The following is a 24,309-nucleotide window of genomic DNA, read 5'->3' on the forward strand; positions in this document are numbered from 1 at the left end:
TGTCTATGTCCAGATGTTTTCGTCGACTAAAATATGAGTAAATAAAAATGTTAAGGAGAGACTAAAATCATCCAAACGTCCAATGAATTCACTGCTGAAGGAACAGCTCAGCTAAATATGAAGGCTTGTGTTTTCTTTCTTACATGGATCCTTCAGTCAAAGCCTAGAACAAGGAGCTTAGAGGAGCAGGTCTTTCCCGCACAGTAATCACACATGTCCAGTTTAAAATGGCCGACACTCTGAAGGTCATGCAGCGCTTACGCTAATGCACACATGCACTTTCCCTCAGGACAGGACCCACACGCAGTAATCCTCTGAAGTACTCCTGAAGTACTCCTGAAGTACTCCTCTGAAGTACTCCTCTGAAGTACTCGGTCATGCAGTAAACTTCAGCGTTTGAGAGGTGAATGTCCGCGTGAGCTGCTGGTTTGTTGTTGACCCCCCAGGAGGAAACTGCACCGTCACAGAGGAACAAAGTCACGCTGGGACAGGTTTATGTTTGGACTGTGAGGACAAATATAGGAAAACTCCACAGGGATGAACGTTATAAATGCTCTTCAGTGTGCTCGGGTCAGGTGGGGGTTAAGAGGTTGCATTAAATTGAATTAAAACTGGCATTGAATCTAAATTTCTTGGAACATTTTGACGTCGCTCAACAATTTTACTGTAAAAGTTAATCGAAAATACCAAAATAATGCTCTAAATAAAACATATTCAGGTGCAGTTTTGGATGAATTTTAACATATTTTTGCTCAGTAGTTTCCTGTGTAGTGCAGGCTGACAATGTTGACATCCAGGCTGAAAACAGTTGTTTGTACCCGTCCATATGACTGAAAGTATTTTATCTGCACTCTTTCCTTTTACTGTCATTGATTAACCTCTTAACTCCCGCCTGAACCGATCTTTTCCCTCGTGTCATCAGATTTTTTTTCCATCATTTTTTTGTTTGGTATTCAACTCATTTTTGTAACTTTTTGTCATTTTTTTGGTCAAATTTTTATCAATTTTTTGTCGTTTTTTGTAATTTTTCGTAAATTTTTTGTCAATTTCTTGTGACATTTTTGTCACTTTTTCATAAATTTTTCGTCACGTTTTGTCACATTTCCATCATTGTTTTCGTCTCAGTTTTGTTGCTATTTTCACACCTTTTTCCAAGAAGCTTTTAGATTTGGGTAAAGCCAAACTGGACAAAATGTGCTCAGTCCAGGTGGGGGTTAAGAGGATAACTTTTATGTTGATGTTTTTTTTTGTTTTTTTTGTTTTCTTGTAGTTTTATGCATCTGTGAAGCACTTGCCTTGTGCACTACAAATAAACTTCCCTTGCCTGATGCCTCATTTTTTTTTAAATGTTTCTTTTTGTTGCTGCGTTGTCACTTTTTGGAAATATTTGTGTCACTTTTTTGACACTTTTGTGTCGCTTTTTTTTTTTTACTTTTCTTTGATACATTTTTGTCAATTTTTTGACAGTTTTTAAAGTTTTTTTTGACACTTTTTAAATATTTTTTAATGCTTTTTTTACACTAAAATTTGACGCTTTTTTGAGAGTTTTGTGAGAGTTTTTTGACTCTTTTTTTGATGCTTTTTGTAAAAAGAAATTGACGCTTTTTGACGCTTTTTTGTCACATATTTGTCTTTTTTGGTTCTTTTTCTCATGTATTTGTTGCTTTTTTGACAATTTATGCCACTTTTTGTCACCTTTAATTGCTTTTTTGCGTTAAAAAAATGATGCGTTTGTCCCTTTTTGTCACGTTTTCATCTCTGTTCTGTCACTTTATTGTCGCTCTTATGATTTTTTCAATTTCTCGTTTCCATCTCATTTTTGTTACTATTGTCACACCTTTTTCCAAGAAGCTTTTAGATTTGGGTAAAGCCAAACTGGACAGAATGTGCTCAGTCCAGGTGGGGGTTAAGAGGTTAAACACGTGAGTGCGTGTGTCCTGCCCTGGCTGTCCCCGTGTTCCCCAGCAGGTGGAGCTCTGCCCTGTGGCCTCTCAGTGCTGCTGCTGCTGCTGCTGCTGCTGCTGCTGCTGCTGCTGCTGCTGCTGAGGCCCACAGTGGAGCTCGTGTGGAGGGTGGGAGGGCATCTGCATTCAAATCGAGCCTCCTGTTCTTATGTTAAGCCGCAGCATGTAGGTTCTCATTAGAAAGATAATAATCATTTGTAAATAGTTAAATAGTTTTGGTTTCATCCCGCCAAAGGCAACAGCGTGTGGCGACTCTGCTCCCGCCCACGTCAGTCGAAATCACAATTAGCAAATAAAAAAGGCTCTGGAGATGAGATAATGTGCTGTGGAAACGCTACGTGGAAAAGCCTCTTAACCCTCGAGAAACGCTCTGAAATACGTGCATGGAATAAGAATCTAATACGAGTTTATTTGTAGTGGACAATTCATACACAAGGTCGTTTAAAGTGCTCCACAGTTACATAAAACTACAGCAAGGCAGATAAAGTCAATAAAGCGTCAATATAAAAAGGTATTTATTAAAGTATTAAACTGTATTTTCTTATCTCTTTATGTAGAAATGCTGCCCTCAGAAGTAAATTGACCTATTTTATTTCATAGGCTATTTTTATTTAAGATATTTTTTTATTTAAACGTCCACCTTATGTGAGTTTAAAACTACTTGTATTTGGCTTTGACTTAACATTTCATTTCACATCTCTCACTCTGCAGAAAAGCATCGGGATATATTTATCGTGTATTGATTTTCAACCTGAATATATTGGGATATGACTTTGGGTCCATCAGCCCGAGTTTGGCTTTACACAAATCTAAAAGCTTCTTCCAAAAAACGTCAAAACGGTGACAAAAAACGCAACGATAAAGCGGATAAAGATCAGCAAAAACATGATGAAAAAGTGATGAAAAGTTGATGAAAAAAAGTGATGAAAAGGTTACCAAAAAGTGTTATAAACGCAACAAAAAAGTGACTCAAGAGCAACAAAAGATCGACCAAAAAAACACAAAAGATCAGCAAAAAAGTGATGAAAAAGTGACAAAAAAAAAGTGATGAAAAGGTTACCAAAAAGTGTCAAAAACGCAACAAAAAAGTGACTCAAGAGCAACAAAAGATCGACCAAAAAAACACAAAAGACCAACAAAAATATGACCAAAACTGTGACAAAAAAGCGATGAAATAGAGACAAAAACGCAAAAAGAAAATGACTAAAAAACCCACAAAAGACCAACAAAAAACGTGACAAAGCCTGAGTTTGGCTTTACACAAATCTAAAACCAAAAAACGTCAAAACAGTGACAAAAAACGTGGATATGAAGTGGATAAAGTTCAGCAAAAACATGATGAAAAAGTGATGAAAAAGAGTGATGAAAAGGTTACCAAAAAGTGTCAAAAACACAACAAAAAAGTGACTCGAGAGCAACAAAAGATCGACCAAAAAAACACAAAAGACCAACAAAAGCATGACAAAAAAAGTGACAATAAAAGAGATGAAAAGGTTGCTAAAACTGTGACAAAAAAAGCGTTGAAATAGAGACAAAAACGCAAAAAGAAAGTGACTAAAGAGCAACAAAAGATAGACTAAAAAACACAAAAGATCAGCAAAAAAGTGATGAAAAAGTGACAAAAAAAGTGATGAAAAGGTTACCAAAAAGTGTCAAAAACGCAACAAAAAAGTGAGAATAAAAGAGATGAAAAGGTTGCCAAAACTGTGACAAAAAAAGCGATGAAATAGAGACAAAAACGCAAAAAGAAAATGACTAAAAAACCCACAAAAGACCAACAAAAAACGTGACAAAGCCTGAGTTTGGCTTTACACAAATCTAAAACCAAAAAACGTCAAAACAGTGACAAAAAACGTGGATATGAAGTGGATAAAGTTCAGCAAAAACATGATGAAAAAGTGATGAAAAAGAGTGATGAAAAGGTTACCAAAAAGTGTCAAAAACACAACAAAAAAGTGACTCGAGAGCAACAAAAGATCGACCAAAAAAACACAAAAGACCAACAAAAGCATGACAAAAAAAGTGACAATAAAAGAGATGAAAAGGTTGCTAAAACTGTGACAAAAAAAGCGTTGAAATAGAGACAAAAACGCAAAAAGAAAGTGACTAAAGAGCAACAAAAGATAGACTAAAAAACACAAAAGATCAGCAAAAAAGTGATGAAAAAGTGACAAAAAAAGTGATGAAAAGGTTACCAAAAAGTGTCAAAAACGCAACAAAAAAGTGAGAATAAAAGAGATGAAAAGGTTGCCAAAACTGTGACAAAAAAAGCGATGAAATAGAGACAAAAACGCAAAAAGAAAGTGACTAAAAAACCCACAAAAGACCAACAAAATACGTGACAAAGCCTGAGTTTGGCTTCTTCCAAAAATCGTCAAAACAGTGACAAAAAACGTGGATAGGAAGTGGATAAAGTTCAGCAAAAACATGACAAAAAAGTGATGAAAAAGTGACAAAAAAAAAGTGATGAAAAGGTTACCAAAGAGTGTCAAAAACGCAACAAAAAAGTGACTCAAGAGCAACATAAGATAGACCAAAAAAACACAAAAGACCAACAAAGACATGACAAACAACTGACAATAAAAGAGATGAAAAGGTTGCCAAAACTGTGACAAAAAAAGCGTTGAAATAGAGACAAAAACGCAAAAAGAAAGTGACTAAAGAGCAACAAAAGATGGACTAAAAACCCCACAAAAGACCAACAAAAAACGTGACAAAAAATTCCACCAGAAAATGGCTAAAAAGAGTGGACTCTCTGGGGTCTCAAGAGGAAAAGGAGGATAGTTGCCATCAAGAATAACAATTAACAATTAGTCGGTACCAGATGGATTGTTTTATTTCTTTTTAACATCTTACAGCACATGTTTTTTGTTAAAGGGGGTTGTAGGAATTGCAAGTTAAGTTTATGGCGTCCATTAATCATTTAGTTTATTCAGTCCTTTGCCAGAGGGTAAATTGAAGAGCGATCACAGAATTAGAATCTCCCTAAATGTGTCAAAGTGTCTGTTGGAAGGTGGTAATACACAAACCTGACTGTGCTGTTCACACTTCCCCAGCGTCAAAAGGCTCTGCTCACACTGGCAAATGGAGGGAGACCTATTGGGAATTTGAAAGGTTTTCTATCAAGTCAGATAAAGGAAAGAGTTACAGCCTACAGGAGGGTTTCTCCGTCTCAGGACAATAGTGAGTGTCAGCAATGAAAAATGCTCTCCGTCCAACTCTTCTCCTTATTCCGGAGGTCCATGTGGGGCAGCCGTGAACTGGGCCCGCCCCTTTTCTCCGAACACTTAACACACTGAGGCTGCGCTGTTTGGGGATTTAGCCGCCAACGATCCAGACCTTTTACATGATATTTGTAGCAGCAGCGTGTTCTCTGTCATAGCCATGGGCACAGGCTGTGGCTCGTTTGAAAATGAAACTCCGGAGGTGAAAACGGTTTAATTCTACCGGCCTCGGTTCCTGAGAAGCTAAACAGAGGCTAAATTAGATCAAATGTTTCTAGATTCTGAGACGGTGCATAATTTGATCCCCCGTTTGGGAAACACATTCCCCCAATTACATTTTTCAGGGTAAAGTTTCCGGGAAATATTTTGGAGGATCCGGCAAAAAATGTATGTGATATAACGGTGTCTAATGAGAGTGATCCGGCAAATGTTTTGGCCTGTTCCCCCAATCCATCACATCAGACCAAAGTGATCCTGAAAATACTCATTTACAATTAAGTGCTGTTCTGAGATAATTATTGTTTTTATCAAGGATTAACTCCTCCTCCTCTCGTTATAACGTTAGGAAGAGGCAAATGCCTCAATATGTTTGTTTCAAGTCAATTTTCAACGACAACATTGTTGACACGTTGAAACCAGTGTTAATTTTATTTTAGTTTTAGTCTTTTGACTAAAATTTAATTTAATTTTAGTCTAGTTTTAGTCGACTAAATGTCAGACTAATTGAGTGGACTTTGCATTGATAATATTAATTATAATCATATTTAATGTTGTTCCTCTGCTTCATGTTTCTGCTCCACATGAACAAAGCTCAGAGCTGATCCTTTAAACATGATCTGAGGCTCTTTCAGACGCTCAATACAAGTTTGGATGATTTTAGTCTCTCCTTTACATTTTTATTTAGTCTGATTTTAGTCGACTCAAATATCTGGACATTTTAGTCACAGTTTTAGTCTCATGAGAAACTTTTCTTTTAGTTTTAGTCCAATTGTAGTCGTCAAAAAAATCACTTTGACTAAAATTAAGACTAAATGTTTTAGTCGACGAGATGAACACTGGTTAAAACACTGCGTGTCATCGATGGCTTTTGCTCATTATGGCTTTTAAACAGCCTGGTTCTCAGATTGAAGACTTTAACAGGATGTTTCTTAGTCGTGCTTGGACCGATTCTGACCATTTAAAAACTAACGTCAAAATCTCAACTGTTTCAATCGAGTTTGTTAATAACCTTTTATAGTTTTAAAGGGGCTAGACGCAAGTTAGCCGTTTTATGCTCACTACTGCCACCTCAGGTCATACGCGTAGCTGCAGTCTCTATATTAACGGGGCAGATGGTCCAGGGCGAGAGGGCTCGTCTGTGATCCGACCTGCCGCCCCCAACGCTCCCGAGGCCTGAAGACTCACAGAGACTGATGGGAGCAAACTCCATGTTTTGATGTAATGTCGTCTCCGCATGAAAGAAAAACATCTTTGAGATACTTGGACCCAGAACAGCGAGTCCAGACTTTCCTTTCTGCCCGGCTCTGTTTTCCACCCGGTTATTATTAAACCCCCTTGACTCCGGTTCATGAGAATGTGCCAGTGTCGGGGTAAACACTCCACTTTTCACGTCCGCCGTGTGACGCGTGCCAGTTCCTGTCGTCCACTTGAAAGGGCTTTTCTGTTTTAACATCATCACGTCTCGGAATGATCTGAGAACAATTAGCAAAATCATGGGGAAAAGAGAGAGAGGGAACAGTCTTCTCTTTCACGTGGATCGGCCCGAGTGACACTTTTATTGACTCTTGGAAAAGCTGCCGCCTCGTGTTCTGGCAGCTCGCGAGGTGGCGTCAAAACACACCAGAACAAGAGCCGGAGTGTGTTTTTGGGCTGATTGTTAATTGGATTGTTAGTGGGTCGGCTCTCGCGTGTGAAGTGGCCACCTCTGGCGTTTTCATTAGCGGGATGAGTCTGACGCCGCTCGCCTGCGTGGGGAACGTCAGCGCCGTGCGAGGGCCGGCGTGTGCCCGTGAAAGCGTCGGGCTGAAGGAGTGGAAAGGCCTGGTGGAGGTGAATCATGTCTGAAACTGGTGTTGTCACGGCTCATGCTTCGGTGTTTGTTTTTCAGTCCGAGTCGGAGCAGGACGAGGAGTCGACCGGCAGCCTGGGCTCCGCCGCCGTGGCTGTAAGTTACACTCACTCCCTGGAGCAGCTTTCACTAATGTGCTGGGATTATATCGGCCTTTTACATGAACACATAAGACTTTAGAATACAGCCTGGTGAGTCCGTGGTACTTACTGTGGTAATTACTGTAGTACATCTTCAGTACATCAAGTAATTACAGTGATACTTTCAGGGGCATCACTTCATTTTACACTGTGATGCATTGAACCAAACTGAATCTAGTACAGTGTAATGAGCTCTGTAACAATGTGTAATAACATGTACCTGTGGGTTCGATACACAATGAGTGAGTAATAACTTGTATTAGTACTTTGTAGGTACATAATGTAATAGGACACGAGATCCTTAGGATTAGGGCTTAAAGGGACTATGAGGAGTTTAAAAATGTTAAAAATCAAAGTATTTTCCTTCCCCTACATGCTTCAACAATGTTCAAATAGAATGAGCTCAGACCTGTTCACCACAGCTGCCTCTACAATCCTGCTCAGAAAGGTGTTCGGGTCTGAAGTGCCGTCATGCACGAGCTTAATATAGAAGCTGCAGTTACACATATGACCTGAGGTGGCAGTAGTGAGTATAAAATGGCCAACTTGCATCTCGCCCCTTTAAGGTTAGGGTTAGGCTTACAATTATGTCTAATTACATTATGTACCTACAAACTACTAATACATATTATTCCATTGTGTATCTAACCCATAGGTACATGTTATTACACATAGTTACAGAGCTCATTACATTGTACTAGATTTAGTTAGTTTTATCAAGGGTCGTGTAAAATAAAGTGATGCCCTTTTAGGTACATACAGTGTTAGTTAATAGATATAAAGGCCTGTACATCTGTGGTACTTACAGTCATTACTATGTAGTACATCTTAAGTAATATTAGTGGTACTTTTAAGTACATACTAGGGCTGGGATAAAATATCTGATCGGATTTCGATCATAATACTCTGTGCTGCAATACCAAGTATCGATACTTTATCAAGTATCACAATACTTTAAATACTTTTTATTATTGGAAAACTCCTTTGTTTTCTCCTTTGTTACATTTGGTGCATTTTTCAATTTTAACACTTCAATAAATGTCAACGGGCCTTTGGTTTCTACACTTCGGACACGTGACTGTTTTACACATTTTAAGATAAACTTATCACTTATAATCACTTAATAAATGTGGTAATTACTAGTATTTATGTGGTGCATCTATGGTACTTATTGTAGTAATTCAAGGACACGACAGCAGCATTTAGGTCTTAATGTGGTTCTTCTAGATACATTCAGAGGTAGTTTCTAGAAATGATGATTTTTTTTAAGATTGTATGACTATAAAACAACATGAAGGAAACAAGTTTCTTTATTATTAATATGGAATAAGCAGCACAGAAAGACTGTAGCAAAACAGACCATTTCAAAACACATTTCAAGCACAAGGAAAACACTGACATCAAAATAAAGAGGCTCATGTGTTTTTTTTGTTTTATAAAGTCATATCATATCAGTACCAGCTCCTATAACCCACTTTTATGCCAGTTCTTACTACATATCACTAAAGTAGCACCACTGTAGGTATGTGGTTCAATTCTAAGTACCCATTACTGACCAGTACATATCTAGTACTTACACTGTTATTACATAGAAACCACCACTTGAAGTATTTAGGAATGACTACAGAAGTTCACTTTAAAGTACCACTGTAAGTACCTAAACGTACCACTGTAGTACCTGGTAATTACCTCTGTAGTACCTGGTAATTACCTCTGTAATACCAGGGTGTAGGAGCTACCGGGCCGTAAAGTGGAACCAGTGAGGGTTTATTGATCTCACAATGGAGACATTCACTTCTATACAATGAATAAAACGTTTCAAGGGTCAAAAAGTATAAATAATAAAATAAATAAATAGGACAGAGTATAAAAATGTGGAATATAAAATGTGTTGTCTATGTGGAACGGAAAGCAGATTTCTAATAAGTGTCACAAACTTCAGCGTCTTCTCCCTCTGTATGAACTGACTCACAAAGGCGTCCTAAAGTGGGACAGTTTTCACGATGATGAGCTTGATGTTGGTCACATGAAAGACTTTCAGCCATAAGCTGAATGTGGCAGGTTTGTGAAAACTTCCAAATAATGATTCAGGGAAAACATTTGGATTGTCTGTTTGGAGATTTCTGTCCAAACTTGTGTCTCTCCCTTTGAGTTGTAAAAGCTCCGGCTCCAAATGAAACTTTGAGAATGTCATACGTGTCTCACGACTCCATCAACTCCAGATCATTAACTCGGACCTCATTCACATTCATCTTCATCATCACGTCCTTTCATCTGTCGGGAAAAGTTGAACGTTCAGTATTTTGACAGTTACCATAGTTACCACAAAAGGATTCTCAGCTGCACCAACTCCATTTTAAACTATAGGCTGTTCTTCGATGTCACTTGAACACAACCTATTAAATGTTAGTGATAATGTATAAAGACACGGCCATGTTTTTATTCATCTAATCTGCTCAGGTTTATCAGTGTAACATTGTGCTTTCAGATTTCAGACATGGGAAAAAGGGGAAACTGAACAAGGAAACTGACAGGAAGAGCCACATTTTGTAGTAAAATGTGTAGTTTTGGGAGACTTTAAGGTTTATTTTGAACGCAACTTGGGATGCACCCATACCGATACTAGTATTGGGTATCGGGTATCGGGTATCGGGCTGATACCACATACTCATTCATGCTCCTACAGGACGCTCCTCTCCGCTGAGGAGAGGGAAGAGCAACAAACTGGAGAATTGTTTAGTGTAAATACAATGTTCCACATTCTGACTTTATTACAGACGACGCTCCCTAAACCAGAGTCTGAGCTGGATTTAACCAGAGATAAATGTTGTTAGTGCCGCAGTGTTTGCAAGTTTACAAGATAGAGGCTAATGTTGCTAACTCGCGGCTAACAGTTCTGGCGATTCTACGCCGCTTTATGCCCAGGGGCTTATTTATCTGAAACAAACCCAGCGACTAAAAAGTCCTCAGAAAATCCAAAATACAGAGACACAGCATGTTTATATTGAGCCAAAATGAGCTGCAGCAGAACAATGAAAACGCTGTAGCTTCTCGCTAAGTTACTACAAACACACGAGAAAATCCACACAGAGCTGCAGTAAAGGTGAAAAGAGACCATTTAGATGCAGTAATAAGTAACATCTCAATACTATTGTTAAATAAAAATAGATAAATAAAGCACAAGCACTGAGGAGCTTTTGGACATGAGCTCTGTCTATGAAGGACAGGGCAATGCAAATGACAATACATGGCATAAAAGGGCTTCTGTTCAATTTTGATAAAACTTCTCTTAAAAGTGTCGCCTACTTTACTCAGGAAATGAAAATGAGTAAATTAACTAATTACTAACAATCTGCTGTGAAGAATAAACTACAACACCCTTGAGGTGGGGGTACACGGACCACTGAACGGTCCCGTACAGAACCATTTAGACTTCATTCATGTCAGATTAGTTTGTTTTGTTCTACTTTATATTAACCTGGATCCAAAACATGATGCAGTTATGTGATCTCGATATTACAAAGATGAAGCAGGTCTTGTGTTTGTGCCTCCTGTTTGCTGGACAGATGCCTGTACTCTTGTTATTCACTCCGGTCATGTAAACGTCCCTTGTCGCTGTAAACGCCTCCTCACACAGACATCACTGAGGACAGACTGGGACTCAGACGTCAGGAGGACATGGATTAGTGCCTTCGTTTTGACGCTTTAACTCACTCATAATTAATGCTGTCAGTCACGATTAATCGCACTTGTGGATTTTGATTAATAGCGAATAATCACGGTTCATTTTTAGATTCATTATTAATGCTTGGCCGACATAAAACACTAAAGCATTTTCTCACATTTCATTGACTAAATATTTAGTTTTTTTAATTCTATGGGAAAAGCCCAACTGCTTATAATGAGGATCTCGCTCGCCCAAGGCTTTCAACATATGCACTTCATCACACTTTAGATACATTTAGGTTCATAAAGAGGAAAAGGACACAATTCAAGTCATTTTAGTTGAAGCATAATTAAACAAGACTCTTTGAAGCAGTATTCGCTCTCTGTCGCTTTTGTTACATAAAAGTACCTCCTCATGTGAAAAGGTTGGAGAGCCCAGGCTGAAACAAGGGCCTTCTCTTTCAGGTCATGTGAGGCTCAGATACAGGAATATGTCAAAACATAGAATATGATTAATCACAATTATACGGCTCTTCACAAAGCAAGTAGAACTCTCCTTTGACTTGAGTGGGATTTTCCAACGCTTTAACGGTCATTATTTCCTGATAGCGGATCTCTGAGTTGGTGCTTGTAATACAGGCCTTTGGTATCACTCACACGTCGTAGTCGAGGACACTGTGTCCTGGTTCCTGCGAGAGAAGTTGCGGGAATCGTGAGTCCGACTTTCAACTTATCCAGAAATTCACTGCCATTCCTCCAACTGCACCTTCAACTAAGTAGCTAGGCTAGCAAGAAGTAGGGGCCACACCCCCTTTGCTCTGCCCAGTCCCGTCAGACCTTGGACGCTAAGCAGGGAAGGTTCTGGCAGGACTTGGATGGGAGACCGTTTAGTAACACCAGGAAGCCTGGGGAATGTAGTGCGTGAGTGAGTGGTTGGTGGGGGTCGGAGGGGCCGATGGCGCAGACTGGTTGCCTCGTCAGTCTACCCCAGGGCAGCTGTGGCTACAATAGTAACTTACCACCACCGGGTATGGAGTGAATGAATAATAATGAATAATGCAATGTAAAGCATCTTTGAGTGTCCAGAAAAGCGCTATATAAAAACAATGTATCATTACATATCATTATGTATCATATCATGAATTGTGCTCTACAAATAAACTTGCCTTGCCTTGCCATTATTATTATTATTCTGTTGTGTGTGTTCAGTTGCAAATGGCCGTATAAAAGCAGGATAATGTATAACACGCTGGTCATTATGGGGAAAATAAGCAAGACCCCTCCCCTTCGCGTCAGGGTCCGGTTCGCCCTCACCGGTTTCTGTACTTATTTTCATGACCAGCGTTCTATACATTATCCCTTAATTAATTAAGGGTTAATTATGATTTTTTTTTACAGCTGTACTCATAAGTTGAGTTCATAACACAGTTATCACATGACAGTCAGACAGTTTTTTAATCTTTTCTCCTGCTCCACAGTTGGACCCAGCGGAGAAGGAGTGGATGTACTCTGCGGCCGGAGCCAGAGTCCCAGACCTGTCCCAGCTGCTCAGACAGGACCCCACACTGGCCAACAAGAAGGTAGCTCTGGCTTCCAGAAAGCTTAAGCTTAAGCTCTAAGGAGGTTGTAGTATTGTATTTCATGATTATTGATATTTTAAGCAAACAAAGTCATTTTTTAGCGTTAGAGTTAGTTTCTGCTGCATTAAACGGTCTCAGTAACATCAAACGTTATCCTGACCAGCCTAAGCTGAAGGACAACCAGCCGTTTGGAAGAAATGCGAATAAATCGTAATTTAACAAGTGTTACTGAAGACGAACAATTCATCCTGTGTTCAAATTGCCAAAAACCTTCATAGCTTTAAGACTTCAGGCAATAAAACAGCTCAAACTTGGCAGAATATTCAGTGTCTCATCGTGAATGGAACATATCTCTGGGTTTGTGGACTTTGCTTTGACGATGAAGCAGATGTCGTGAGAACTGTTCATATCACTTTAATCACTCTGCTCTTTTATTCCTCTGTTTCTCTGTGTCCAGGACTTCACCTCAGTGAGTCATTTCTATTTTTACATCATTGCATCCAGGAACTTATTATGGCCATTCGTACAAATAATGTTGTTGTTTTTTTGTCTCTTTCTCTCCGTCCGCCTCACTGCTGAACATGGCCGTCCTCACAGGGGGTGAGTGAATGAAACAAAAACATGTTTTGTAATAGAAATGTCTATTGTTTACAAGGATTATATCTTGAAATCATCTCTCAGTTCAGTTAGAGATGCACCGATTCTTTTAGCTTCCGATACCGATACTGGGGGTTTGAGTATCTGCCGATATCCGATATTAACCGACACCAACAGACTTTCTTAAAAGTGGCTGCTGTGACTAAAACAGTGAAGGGTTCTCTTTTCTTTATTGTGAGACCAAGAAAGTCTTATTTTCTCAGGCAAACAAGATGTTCCAACGACATCATTTCATAAACTAAAGTACAAACACTTGGCCACACCTGCAGTGACTTGAAGTGATTCAATCATAGTTTCTGTCGCTGCACAAAATCTACAGAAGAGGCTTTATCAACACCGCAGGGAAAGCACGAGCTTCCCTCAGTCTGCTGTTCACCGTACGAGCTTCCCTCTGTCTGCTGTTCACCGTCGCCTCAAAGCTGACCCTCCTTTGAGGACGGGGAAGTTCAAATTGTAATTTTCTCCCCTGTACAGCAGCCTCCTGCGACCCAGGCCTGGAGAGCTCTGTCATGCTAATGCTAATGCTAATGCTAATGAGGCTGAGACTCAGCCCAGGACAGATCCATAGGCAGGTCATTAGCAGTGATCAGCTGTGATTAGAGCTGTTCAGACTGAAGCTCAGGTGTGAGTCAGGTCGCTAGAACTACACAGATGTGGTTCACCCACAGCTGAGAGTAGCCGTTAATAGAGCAGAGGGACTGAGCCAAGCTCTTCCCAGTGGTCTATATCTAGTCTGCGGGCTGAGATTAAACTTTAGTGTCACTGACGAAGCCTTTTGGATGAGGCGAAACGTTCGACACTACAGAAGACGACTCAAGGACCTTCATTGAACGACACACAGCATTAGCTTTTTGAGTGGCGATCAAAAGTACGTCTGTGGACTTTAAAGCTAATTGTCCAGGTCCAGAGCTTCACAGTGAGCCCATATTCACTTAGATTTAGTCGGTTCAGTATCAGATATTTGGAATCGATAACACCCGACATCGTATTTCTTCCTCACCTGGTGAGACCAGAATGATTCTCCTCTATATATTTTTTATACAGAGGGGGAAGAGTCTGGACTTCCCGCCCCCGTTGGCGGCATCAGTAAAATCATAATGAACCTGTGCAGATTTGTTAATTTGCGTCACGTATCGTTCACGAGCAGCGTCACTCATGGGAAGCGTTAGTCCCTCAATACCAACCTACGAACGCCGCAGAGAGAGAGCAAACCGCGAGTAACACCGCATCAGCGGCAGACGCCCTTCGCTGATTGGTTTACTCCACTTCCTGTTTACTTACGTATGTAACGCTGCGCTGACCAGACTCTGCTCTAATGCAGCCCTAAGCTCAATGCTCACGACCCTCACTTTGGGAACCACTGGTCTAATATAAGCTTTGATCGTCTGTGCTCTCAATATTCCATAATGAAGTTTGCAGATGTTATTTTGTTATTCTTATACGTGGAAGTCATCTGCTCAGATATCGTGTCTCGAAAGTTCCTTCTCACGGACGTGGCCTGCTCTTCCTGTGCACGGCGTGTCGTATCTTCACGATCTCCAGCATCAAAAAGGGGGAACAACATCAAAGCGTCCCGCAGAAAGACTTAGCACCTTCCCAGGGACACAAGCCGCATTGTTCTCCAATTAATCCCAGCTGCTCTATTACTTTCAGATTATCTTTAAGTGGGTAAAATCTAAAGGCACTTTCTTAATCCCTCCCCATCTCCCTTGCACTTCAATGGGCCGCCGTGCTATCTTGTCAGGGCGGGGAAGGCGGGGGCTTAGGTTGGCTCTTAGAAGGTGGTCCGGCGCTAGCCAAGGGGGGACAGTGTGAGAAACGGTGACCGAGGAGGGGACAACAAACATGGGCTCAAATCTCTTAAGCGCACAGGGAGACGAAGAAAAGGATTTGGGTTGTCAAGGGGCGCAGGAGCTAAAAAGCTATCTGCTCATAATCCTTTTGATAGTGGACCTTTGAAATGCGTGATCTGGATGTTTCAACACTGGCTCTCAGGGGAGATGAGAGAGGGACGGCCCACAGCAGCGCCGGGGCCAAACCTTTATCACGGAGGGTCGGATTGGGAACGATTTAAGGTTAACTCAGAAGGCAGTGGATCCCACACTTTGAAGCATTAAAGTCAGGTGTTCTGTGGTTCTAAGCCTGTCTGTGGCCGTGGTAAGAGTCCTGCTCCGCCCTGGACACTCTTCAACACACCAGGTTATACCATAGGAAATGCTTAGATACAGGTCTTTCATTTGGAGCCTTTTGAACATATTGTGAGTGAAGTGGATGTGTTGGCTGACTTAGCCTGCCAAAGAACATCTTCTTCTTCTTCTCCAACCTTCTTCTTCCCTTCCTCTTCTCCCCCTTGTTGTTGTTGTTCTTCTTCTCCCGTTTCTTCTTCTTCTTCTTCTTCTTCTTCTTCTGCTTCTTCGTCTGCTCTACTACTACTTCTACGACTTCTACTACTACTACCTCTTCTACTACTACTTCTACTACTACTACTTCTACTACTACTTCTACTACTACTTCTTCTACTACTACTTCTTCTACTACTACTTCTACTACTTCTACTTCTACTACTTCTACTACTACTTCTACTACTTCTACTACTACTTCTACGACTTCTACCACTACTTCTTCTACTACTACTTCTACTACTACTTCTACGACTTCTACGACTTCTACCACTACTTCTTCTACTACTACTTCTACTACTACTTCTACGACTTCTACGACTTCTACCACTACTTCTTCTACTACTACTTCTACTACTACTTCTACGACTTCTACGACTTCTACGACTTCTACTACTACTTCTACTACTTCTACTACTACTTCTACGACTTCTACCACTACTTCTTCTACTACTACTTCTACTACTACTTCTACTACTTCTACGACTTCTACCACTACTTCTTCTACTACTACTTCTACTACTACTTCTACGACTTCTACGACTTCTACGACTTCTACTACTACTTCTACTACTTCTACGACTTCTACTACTTCTACTACTACTACTACTACTACTACTTTTACTACTACTCCTCTTGGTGCAGGTGGGTGGTTGAAGTGGCCCCAGATATTTCCATGAATTGCAGCTGAAATTCAAACCCGTTACTGCAAGTTGTCATTGAAAAGAGGTTTTCTTTAAAAATAATATTTAAACACTGTTATATCCCCCCTGCTCAGCGTACCGTCTGGGGTCCCCGTACCCTCTGGGGTCCCCATACCCTCTGGGGTCCCCATACCCTCTGGGGTCCCCATACCCTCTGGGGTCCCCATACCGTCTGGGGTCCCCGTACCCTCTGGAGTCCCCATACCCTCTGGGGTCCCCATACCCTCTGGGGTCCCCGTACCCTCTGGGGTCCCTGTACCCTCTGGGGTCCCCATACCCCTGGATGGTAAACACTTATCCAAGATCCAAGTCAAGGCATGTCCAGCCGTATTATTTTACTGTAAAGTGCTTTAGGTAATTTATGAAGTGCTCTACACTGCAAAAAGTAATTAACTAGATCAGTATAAACATCTCAATCTGAGCACAATAATCCACATTTTAGTTGTTTTGACTGGTTAAGAAGTTGTTGGGCATTTGTCCTGGATTATTTCACTTGTTCTGAGATGTTTCTGACTCGTTTCGATACGTTTCGTCCTTATTTCAGGTCATTTTCTTTGCCAACGGGGAAAGAAAACTGGTCTTATCTCATTGGCAATTTTACTTTCTTATTTCAAGCGAGATTTACCCTAGAACTGGTGTGAAATGTCCTCAAACAAGCAAAGCAAACTCGGTCCGATCAGGAAAAGTGTCTAAATGAGAGAAAACCGCTCAAAACAAGAAACATTTCCTCAATTCAAGTCATTTAAGCCAATGCTTGATATTTACTTTTTGCAGTGTACAAATAAAATTCCCTTTTAAAAACATATTTTCTCGCCTTTCCTGCTCATATGTGTCATCAGTGCTCAGGTGAATGTAGGGCTTTGTACTCTGTGTGTCTTAATGAGGATTAACCAATGACTCCATGAACAGACAAACCACTGTGACAGTCCAGTTCCTCGATGTTTGACAAATGTCTCGTCCTTCTCCCTGTGTGTTTCTGCCGGTGCTGCCGCCGCCGCCGCCCCCGCTGTGACGTGCTTCCTCTGCGCCTCAGTTTGTAAGTACATCCGCCGCCCCATCACTCTCTCCTCACGGTCCGGGGCTTTGTACCGGCCGCCCTCCCTCTCAGCCGGGGCGGGCGGCGGGGACACTGCGGCCCCTGACGGATGGGACGGGGCAGACGGGAGGGGGGCACAAACTGAAACGAGACGCATCCTGCCCTGTCTCGTCCGTCACCCGAGCCGCCACTCAGACGTCCACATGGCTATCTGTCTTACTGGGTGACAAGCGCTGGAAGTCTGATACAGTTTCTCTCCATTACTGTCTTTGTGTGAGTGCTGTCGCCATCAGAGTTAAGATATTTTTAAAAGATCTAACATTTGTTCATTTTAAACGATCCGTATCCTGCTATTTTAGCCATCCCAAAGTAAACTATAGGCCAGGGGTGCCCAAAGTGGGGCCCGCGGGCCGAATTTGGCCCGCCAGAGAGTGACCTGCTTTTGCGCTGAGTGTGGTTAATACTAACCCTCTTCCATTCATTCTCCATGGTAAATATGGATGCAGTACACTTTTTCACCACCAGCGTCAAATTGGGGGCGCTGTTTCACTCCTTTCACAAAGTTAAGGAAACACTGTTGTGGTGTCTTGGTGTTTATCAATTACAGAGCGTTGTAGCATCAACTTTCACAGTTTTCCAACTTTTACTGTATACCGGCATGTTAAAAAATGTACTTTAATTGATGCTCAACTGACACTTTCAAAATAATCTAATAATGTGGCATTTTCTTTGAGTTAACGAATGAGGTAAAGTTACTGTTGGTGCCGTAGATACAGGTGGTTGTTTTTTTTGCACTAAATTGCTACAATTGTTGATTTTGTTTAACTAAAACTAGGCTTTTGCCATAGTTACCATTTGTTTTAACCCCTTAACTCCCACTTGAACCGAGCACATTTTCTCCAGTTTGGCTTTATCCTTAGCTTCTGGAAAAAAGGTGTGAAAATAGCGACAAAACTGAGACGAAAACAATGATGGAAATGTGACAAAAATGTCTCAAAAATGTGATAAAAGTTTGACAAAAAATGACAAAAAAATGACAAAAATGTGACACAAAGTTTTGGCACCCCTGCTATAGGCATTCATATGATATATTGTACCTCTACGACAATGGAGTACTCATTTTTGTGAGAAATGTATGTATTTTAAGGAGTTGACATCTGCAACGCAGCTTCATAAATGGCTAGCACACAAGCTAGCACGCGTTTTGATGGACTCACTGCTCTGTCCTGGCCGCTTCATCGGGTATTTACATTCATCCACCAAGAGACAGTCACAGAAAAACACTATATCAGCTCATAGTCACTGAATCCAACGGAATTCCAACTTCTGGCGAGTGGCCTCTTCTTTGGGAAGGTTGAATAAAGTCTGTCCTCTCGTAGCCAAACGCGTGTTTTTGTCATGACATTAGCGTTAGGTAAGAAAAAAGAACAGGTGTCCAGAGTAGGTTAGAAAGAGCATCTGTTCAGACACTCAGGGGGTGCATTTGTTTTGTCCGCAGGGGCAGCGCTGACCTTTTTATTACTATTTTTCTTTACACAACAGAAACAATGAAAAAGCTATTTAACAAATTAAAATCAGGCCGTAAAGCATTACATTACAGACGTCAGGCTCTTCCTGTTTGACACTATGATGAGAGTGTCACAAGTCAGTGGTTTCCAGCAGAGGGCGGAACAGCTGATCAGAGAGCAGGATTCAGGAGGATCGCTGAGAACTGCGTGAATTCATTTTTTTGATAAGGAAGTTTGCACAAAGTTGTGATGGACAAACAGCCCAGTTTTTTGTTCAACAAACTCTTATTCAGCGGGTTTGGTCACAGATTTGTGACTCGCCAAGTGACGACAAACTCTGTGGTTGTTCCCAGACCCAAAAGTAACTCAATGAAAAGAACTGTTCTGTACAGAGGAGCAAACGCCTGGAACGCGTTTCCTTTTAACATCAGAAATACTAAGAGTAAACCACACTTTAAGCTGAAGGTAAAAAGTCAATGAGCTCAGTACATGTGAGCATAGTCACCGTGTGTTATATGTGTCCTATAAGGTTGTATGATTATATGAAATGTGTAACATTCATGTATTCTATTTTAATTGTTTTGTAATTTTATATTGTGTCAGGACCCCAGGAAGACTAGCAACCACTTGTGGGCGCTAATGGGGATCCTAATAAAGAATAAAGAATAAAGAATAAAGAATAAAGAAGTAGCATTACAACATGGCTAAAATCTCCGAAAAGTTGATTCTGCATGATATAGGACCTTTAAACACATGACGCACTGAAATAATAACTGCTTAACATATACAGCACTGATGGTTGTTTCCAGAGCGGGTATTAAGAGTCAAAACCTGCTCAAATTCGACGTGCCAAACAAAAAAACGACCCGTTCCCATACATGCTTCACCCATAATGCTCTGCTATTGCCCAGCGCTGAATGATGAGGCGCCAAACCGTTTTATCTCCACTTTCCAATGGACTCCAGTGCGTTTGTGTCGGCACAATGGGAGGTCGTGACACCACTCGCGACAGCGCGGCACGATCCTGTCCAGCGGCTCGTCACAGAAGGCTGCGCGGTGACTGTGTGAGGAAGTGGGAGAAAGATACTGTCTGTGGGACGAGGCTCTGCTCTTTTGTCCGGCCCTGTCACTCCTGGAAGACGGATCGGTCGTGTGATGGCCGGGCGGAGCCGGGTGAAGGGGCAAAACACTCCAAAACTGAACACATTTGATTTGTAAATGCCATTTTTGTCACAAATATTGCATACGTTTGATTGATTTCTGCTTTATCTATGAAATTCAACATAACACAGACATGTTTGAGGAGCAGCTGTTGCGTTTTGCTTCTTACGGACTTAAATCTCGCAGCCAATTCTCCATATTTGTTCCATCTTGAGCAAATGGCGACGCACTACGAAAACAACATATCAAGCATGTGTTGAAGTGACTTGAATTGAGGATAATAATCTTGTTTTGAGTGGTTTCTCGTGATCAGAACAAGTTGACTTTGCTCCTTTGAGGACATTTCTCACTGGTTCTAAGGTCAATATTCAAGTCACCCCGTTGGCAAACTTCACCCCTGGCTCTGATGCCATTCTGTTTATCATTCATTCATTAATACAATTTTGCAAAAAGACAATAGTTTGCCCTATTGTGATTTTGCTCTGTGTATAGGGCTGTGTCTGGTTTCCCGATTGGACTGACCGCGCAGGCTGCAGGTCTCATTATCTTCAGACAAACTCTGTCCGAGCCCATTGATTTCCATTGTGCTCGCGACAATCAACGAGCATTTCCGAGTCCATTTCAGCTGAATGTGAGACGCCCAAACCACTGAATAATGGTGACAAAGCACTGGTTTGTGTCGGAGCGATTCAAAACACTCTGATCAGGACTCATGAATCCCATTCGTGAAGCCAAAACATCGAGAAACAAGCGCTGGGCTCATCGTGTTCAGCCCAATTTCTGGCATGAACCTGGACTTCACTCGAATCATCAATATCTCTGAATCACTGACGCAAAACTACCATGAACCACTACCAGTTCAAGCGTTCGTGGTTAACAATGGGGTGAATTAGGTGTTGATTCGGCTGCAGTAATGAGATTTTGCGTAGTTAGAAATGTTGTAGACAAAGAATTGTGCCTGTGGGAATGTTGTGGTTTACTGTGTGTTAGAGAATGAACAATGGTGTTCGAGAGGAGAGATGAAGAACAGGCAGCAGTCTGGATGTTTTATGCAGGAGAAGTTTATTTACCATCGACTCAGGACCCGGAGACATGAACTCGAGACACTGTCCTAGTCCAGCCATTCAAGTCTCTCTGAGCTTCCACAGAAGAGGGATAAATATCCTCTCAGAGCGTCAGACTGATACACAAGAGTCTGAGCTCCACAGTCAAGGCCATGACAGAGATAGTACGACTGTACAGCCTGACCCAGTGTGATAAATAGTGATTTAATGTTATCCTCTAACGCTCTACATTCATCAAACCCACCCAGACAAGAGGGAAAAATGTAAAGGCCCGTCAGAAAATCAAATATTAAACCCCACCTGAACCGAGCGCATTTTCTCCAGTTCACCCAAATCTAAAAGCTTGTGACAAAAGAGTGACAAAAATACGACTAAAGATGCTTTTTCTTTAGAGAAAAAGCATCTCTAAAGCCATAAAAAAGTCACGAAATTGCGACAAAAAAGTGAGGAAAAAGAGAAAAAAACGCTTTAAAAATGTGATAAAGAAAAGTGGCAGAAGAGGGACAAAAACCCGATAAAAAAGCATCAAAACATGACTTAAGAGCAACAAAAGACATGACAAAAACCGACAACAAACCCATGAAAAAGTGACAAAAATGCAAAGAAAACCTGTTCAAGAAAGCAACGAAAAAAACATTGAAAAAGAGACAAAAAAAACACGACTACAGAGTGATTAAAAAGCCACAAAACGTGATAAAAACGCTTAAAAATGTGATAAAACGCGGCGACAACGTGACAAAAGAGTTACGATCATTTTTGCCAGTCTTAGCTTTCAAATGAGGCGTTACACAGGCCTATAGGTATTGTGGTGCTTTTAGGCTTTTAGTGCTTAAGAGGTTAAGCTGCTCAGACGTTAGCATGCTACCAGTTAGCATGCTACCAGTTAGCATGCTACCAGTTAGCATGCTACCGGTTAGCAACTGTCAACCATTGACAGCTGATTCAATCAACTGTCAATGGCTTCAACACGATAAACACATGTGTGTCTCACATCTGTGAACACTGAGGAAATACTACAGTAACAGCTCTGACCTCTGACCTCTGACCTCTGACCTCTGTCACATGTTGTGTTCAAGGCTAGAGGTTTGGAGTCTGATTACGAGTAAATAAAACTGCCACTGTCAATCAGTTGTCTTTCATTTTCATCCTGAGTAGAGATTGTTAAATGTTGTAGTACTGCATAATTCTACTTCGGTATTCAAAATGGCCGCCATAACAACAAAAGTCACATGACTGAAAAGCATGCAGAGAATGGTCCATTTCTCTTTGCTCATCACTGTTTCTCCGCTACCTTTTCTGATCCAGAGCGGGGGCGGATCAGACAGCCCTTCAATCCGGGACAGCGCCCCCCAGTGTTGGCCCTTGCACCAGCTCGCTCCCTCGTACCAGCCCCCGTGTGTCATCTTGTCATTGGTCAAACATCTGCCTCACAGGGGAGGGTCCTGTTGCCCCGAGCCGGAGTTTCCTGCCTCTAACGGGGGCTAATTACGACACAACGCCGCCCTGTGCCGCGGAGAGGGGTCCCGGCCGGGCGCCTGTCACGGCCCTGAAAGATTGATGATGTTGGTGTGACCCTCAGAGGGGAGCCCCGCCCGACAGCTCCGCCCCCCCCTGTCAGCTCCCGTCAGGACAAACCCGGGGACAGGGCCGCGAGAAGACACTCAAAACGAGCCGGGATCATTGGAATAAAGCGGCAAACCACAGCCACCTGCCCATTAGGAGCCGCCGCTGTGATCAGAGCGCCCCCTGCACTTTAAACGCCGCAATTATGAGCCGTCAACAGGTGGGAGCAGATGTGAGCTCAGTGTCTGACACGACGACACGCAGGGCTGGGACCAATGTTTCAAACTACGTGGTGTTATTACGAGAAGAAAGGGAGATTTTACAACAGGTGATACACGTCAAACTGGTTTTCTGCTTCCTCTTTGATGTGTTAATGTAGTCTTCAGAGTGAGGCAGATCTTTAGTACATCCTGCTGTGGCTCGACAGACGGAGCTGCTACGTCTGTGCCACATCTGCAGGTTATATCACATTATTATACGACTCTTCACAACGTAAGCAGAAGCTCCGTTGATTTGAATGGGATTTCCCAACGTTCTCCCGGTCATTATTTTCTGATAAAGGACGTCTGAAAAACATAATGACGCTGCCAATGGCAACGGAGTTTGTGCTTTCATATCACTCCTCACGTACGTAGCAGCGACACTATCTGTCCCGTCACTGAGAGAGAAGTCGGGGAATCGCTCGTGAAGTTAGCGTGAGTCTGACTTTCAACTTACCCATAGATTCACCACCATTCCTCCAACTGCGCCTTCAACTAAGTAGCTAGGCTAGCTGTTAGCCTTGCTGCTTCTAGCCTAGCAAAACATTGCCGAGCAACGCGCAAACTTTGGGAACTATTTGTCACGGAAGTCATTAAATAAACCTTTCGACCTTCATAAAAGTGTACGAAGTTTATGTTGTGTGTGTTCAGTTGGCAAATGGCCGAATAATAAGCGGATAATGTATAGAACGCTGGTAAAATAAGTAAAATAAGCACCTTCAGGGCGAAACAAGACCCCTCCGCTTCGTGTCGGGGTCCGGTTCGCCCTGTCGGTGCTTATTTTCCCGATAATGACCAGCGTTCTATACATTATCCCTTACTAAACGTGCGTCTCTGGGGCCGTGTTTTTACTTGAGCAAAGATTACGAGGACCTAAAAAATGCCACTGTCGCTCAGCTGTCTTTCATTTTCATCCTGAGCAGAGATATGGTTCCATGTTGTAGTGCTACTTCTACTTCGGTATTCAAAATGGCGGCCGGAACTATGCGTGATGTCATTGGAAACACATGTAAATTGTTAGTTGTGGTTCCTATTCATTCCTAATTTTCCTGAAGAATTTCACATGAATCAGTTTATGAGGCACAAAGCACAACAATGATCCGGCTGGTTCACAATCGATATAAAAGCCTTTTCTCCGCAAATGTCTTCTGTTACAATATACCATAGGACTAATTCATTCAAACGTCATTGTAAAGCGTGACATCGGATTCAAACTGGCCTTAAATCTGAACTTCTTAGAAAATATAATGTTCCTTTAGAGAGAGAACCCACAACACTGACACTGCTCAACTGTTTTCACTGCACACATTTGTCA

The 24,309-nt window shown here is 41.6% G+C and overlaps 1 protein-coding gene across 1 annotated transcript in view; it reads left to right on the forward strand.

The window, feature by feature from the left end:
* LOC306977263 (uncharacterized protein) overlaps positions 1–24,309 on the forward strand; it is a 47,385-nt gene that overhangs the window by 17,372 nt on the left and 5,704 nt on the right. Inside the window, exons 4-10 of the mRNA XM_079575468.1 lie at positions 7,296–7,352; positions 12,541–12,642; positions 13,100–13,165; positions 15,044–15,110; positions 16,477–16,688; positions 22,477–22,584; positions 22,751–22,954. Coding sequence (XP_079431594.1) covers positions 7,296–7,352; positions 12,541–12,642; positions 13,100–13,165; positions 15,044–15,110; positions 16,477–16,688; positions 22,477–22,584; positions 22,751–22,954 — 816 coding nt within the window. The remainder of the gene's footprint in view (positions 1–7,295; positions 7,353–12,540; positions 12,643–13,099; positions 13,166–15,043; positions 15,111–16,476; positions 16,689–22,476; positions 22,585–22,750; positions 22,955–24,309) is intronic.

Source organism: Gobius niger (assembly GCF_951799975.1).
Source record: "Gobius niger genome assembly, chromosome: 17".
NCBI classification, from domain to species: Eukaryota; Metazoa; Chordata; class Actinopteri; order Gobiiformes; family Gobiidae; genus Gobius; species Gobius niger.